At 42.5% G+C, this 3,390-nt stretch overlaps 1 protein-coding gene across 1 annotated transcript; it reads left to right on the forward strand.

Moving 5' to 3' along the window:
* Positions 1–274: 274 nt before the first annotated feature.
* On the forward strand, positions 275–1,814 carry LOC147455314 (small ribosomal subunit protein uS19-like). Its single transcript, XM_086514121.1, has 5 exons — positions 275–413; positions 511–656; positions 1,067–1,124; positions 1,205–1,339; positions 1,495–1,814. Exons 1-5 carry the CDS (start codon positions 411–413, stop codon positions 1,606–1,608), a joined length of 456 nt encoding a protein of 151 aa, XP_086370247.1. The 5' UTR covers positions 275–410; the 3' UTR covers positions 1,609–1,814.
* The last annotated feature ends 1,576 nt before the right edge of the window (positions 1,815–3,390 follow it).

A 3,390-nucleotide genomic window follows, 5' to 3' on the forward strand; every position in this document is an offset into this window, starting at 1 on the left:
TTGTTGTATCGGGAGCGCTAGGACACAACTTGCTTCTTTCCAATGCTCATCAAGTCCCAACCTGAGCTACTATTGTGCCTATCAATTGGTTCTACTCATCTGCTCGTGTTCCACAACAGAACCCGAGCCTACAACAATCACAAACAACTAACCAAGTAACCAACTGCACTCCAAAATCTATCAGATTATGTACGGCAAAGGCCCACCAAGCAAGACTAGTTTCTCTCATAGTGGGAGAGTAATCGAAGGTAAAAGAGTCTTTTGGTGTCCGCCCTTGAGTCGGCTGGGAGTGTGAAAGTCCCTCTTAACACACAACCTCGCTTGACCTAAAATCTCAAACCTTGTCCATTGAACCCTTCTGTTCGTCGTGTTTGCTGCAGAGGGTTGTAGTCCAGCGCGTTTCTGCAACTATGGTATACTTCTCCTCCCCGCCGTTGGTGTGAAGCTCGTAGAAGTGATTTCTCTCTGTTGATCCCTCTCACAGCGTTTTGTCTTGTTGCTGTTGTGCAGGCGGATGTGGAGGAGACGGGGGCTGGAGTGCAGCCGAAGAAGAGAACGTTTAAGAAGTTCTCCTTTCGAGGGGTGGATCTCGATGCCCTCCTTGACATGACATCTGATGAGCTGGTCGAGCTCTTTCATTCCCGTGCGCGCCGAAGGTCATCCTCTCTCTGTGGCTTCTTGCTTTTTTTTTCGCACATTGGGTTGTTCAGCTGATCGATTCTTCAAGGGCACAGTTTTTTCGCTTCTCTTGATGCCCGTCCGCTATACCTCGAAAGCTTAGGCTGTTGGTGAAATGTAGATTGTGTATAGAGTTTCCTCTACTGTTAAGGCTGTCTCTTGAAGGCTCGAGGGATGTGAAAGCAATCTGATTGACTCACAGTTATTCAAGCTCGATCTTTGCCAGTATTGATGTTTCCTGATCTCTGAATTGGCAATCGGGAGGCCAGTGTTCTTGTTTCCTGACCAATTGAGACACTTTTGAACTAAACTTTGATTTGTGTAGATGGGATGCCTTGCATTCAATAGGATCGCAATATCTGAACAAATATACCTGCTTTGTAAACAGGTTTCAGCGGGGCTTGAAGAGAAAGCCCATGGCTTTGATTAAGAAGCTTCGCAAGGCGGTAAGCATGCAAGTGTCAATTTTCTTTTTTTGTGGTTGCGTCCTCTTCTACACTTTCTGATATCAGAGATTGTACCTCAGAAAAGGGAAGCACCTGCGGGGGAGAAGCCGGAGCCTGTGAGAACTCACTTAAGGAACATGATCATTGTGCCTGAGATGATCGGTAGCATTATTGGCGTGTATAATGGAAAGACATTCAACCAAGTTGAAATCAAGGTTTGGGTTTTGGTTGCATTGCTCATTTTCAAACGATTTTTTCAGTACTAGTTTGTATTTGCTTCTAGTAATTTGATTGAATTTGTAGAAGAACTTTTTTCTTTAACAGTACTTTCTTGGTTGTAACGACGTATTGGTTTCTGGTCTTCTTACAGCCTGAAATGATTGGCCACTACTTGGGAGAGTTTTCCATCAGCTACAAGCCTGTGAAGCATGGAAGGCCCGGCATTGGTGCCACCCACTCTTCTCGGTTTATTCCACTGAAGTAGTTTCTGATGGTGGCTATGAATTGTGGAGGCTTGGAGAATTATTGACACCTTCTGCTAATCAAGACTTAAGAGCGAACTTTTTTTGTCAACAATGTTCTCTTCAAGGTGTCATTTCTTGTTGGATTTTGAACATGTAACCTTAGCAATTGACAGAGGGGTTAAAATTTTGTCTAGTAGGACCAGTTTAAATGAGTTTTTTTTGCTTTGCTCGATGTGCTTGATACTTGATTACTTAATTCTTGAAGCAAGTTTTTCCATTTCTGATGCTGTTCCTTTGCCTCTTATCAAATTTTCAGATTTTTTTTAAAGGAAGCAGTAGTTCAAAAACTTGTTCATTTTAGGGCAGTGGTTCTGGTGTTCTGAGTGGGCTTATTAATCTTTTGCTTGTTGTGGTTCTGATCCATTAAGCAAGTCTATCCTACTGGTCAGAGTTTGATTTATAATCCCTTGTTAGTGGTGAAATTTTAGCATGCAATTTTTTGATATTTTCTCTGCCACTCTCTCTTTCTTGGTGAAGGCATGGAAAATGTTTAAGGTCCAGCTCATACAGAGTGAGTGGGACTGGAAGTGTCTTAGCTGCATACATACATTGTCGGTTCTGCCCATTGGTGGGTTTTAACAGTATTTCAGAGGGTATAATCCTTTTCTTTTGGTGTAAAAGCTGAACTAGTTTTTATTGTATTTAGAACATGCAGTGATCAGAAGATCTCTCTCTCTCTCTCTCTCTCTCTCTCTCTCTATCTCTCTCTCTCTCTCTCTCTCTCTTCTCGTGATGAAATTGTCAATGGGGGGGTGCATCCTCGGTGGGCTGCAGCCAATGGGTCAAAGAAGTGTTTCTTCGATGGAGTGACCATGAATCCCTTCCCCCACACCAGAAATTGCATGTCGCTGCCATTTCAGCGGTCTGTTCAAAATCATGGAGTGCCAGTTCCTATTACTCGTTAGTGCCTGGTTGTCAACCTCTTCATCCATGACTAGGGGGTTTTTTTGACCGCTAAGGCTGTTGCAGGACACAGCAAGATTTGCCTTTACCACCACTTTCGTCTGAACCCAGCTGAGATTTTGTTGGAGGTCTAGCTGAGGGTCAAAGGTGCAAGCATTATGCCTTCGTAAATTGACCTTTTTCTCATGGAGAGCAGTGTGCTCTTGGTCTGCACTTGCTAATAACTATTGGATTTATTTCAATACTGCAAATAGGTAAGAACATTGAAGATGTTGCACTATCACGTGCCTTTCCTTTTGTGTGTTGTCCCACTCATACTACCAACAACTCGCAACCCTATGCCATTGGATCGCGAGTGGAGCAGAGTCCCCTTCTAACATTTATATGGTGTACTTAAGAGGTAAACAGTACACGTTGATAGATTTACGATGCAATTTCTGGTGTATGCAAAGGTGGTGAACAATTAGGGAGGACTAAGAGATTCATTATATTTTATGTTAAATTCTTGAATATATATTCAAAAGTTTTAGTACAAGAATTTATGCAAAAATGAGCATGCATGCACCCCTGCCCTATAGGTTTTGAGATGAAATTCCCCCTCTAAACTCACTCAAAGTCCCCTTTCTATGGCCACTAATCCCCTTCTATAATCATTGAAAAATTGAGGCAGAAGGAACCCATGACCATGCTTCAAATCAGCGTATGGTTGTATTGGAATGCACAGATCGACTCTAAATACAAGTAAATGGAAACTCTCAACTGCAACACGTATTGTTCTCTTATTCTAATAGACAAAAGGTACCTTTAACAATACAAATTCGACGTTACCTAGGTTTTGG

Source organism: Adiantum capillus-veneris, chromosome 6 (assembly GCF_014529385.1).
Source record: "Adiantum capillus-veneris isolate H3 chromosome 6, ASM1452938v2, whole genome shotgun sequence".
Lineage (NCBI taxonomy): Eukaryota > Viridiplantae > Streptophyta > Polypodiopsida > Polypodiales > Pteridaceae > Adiantum > Adiantum capillus-veneris.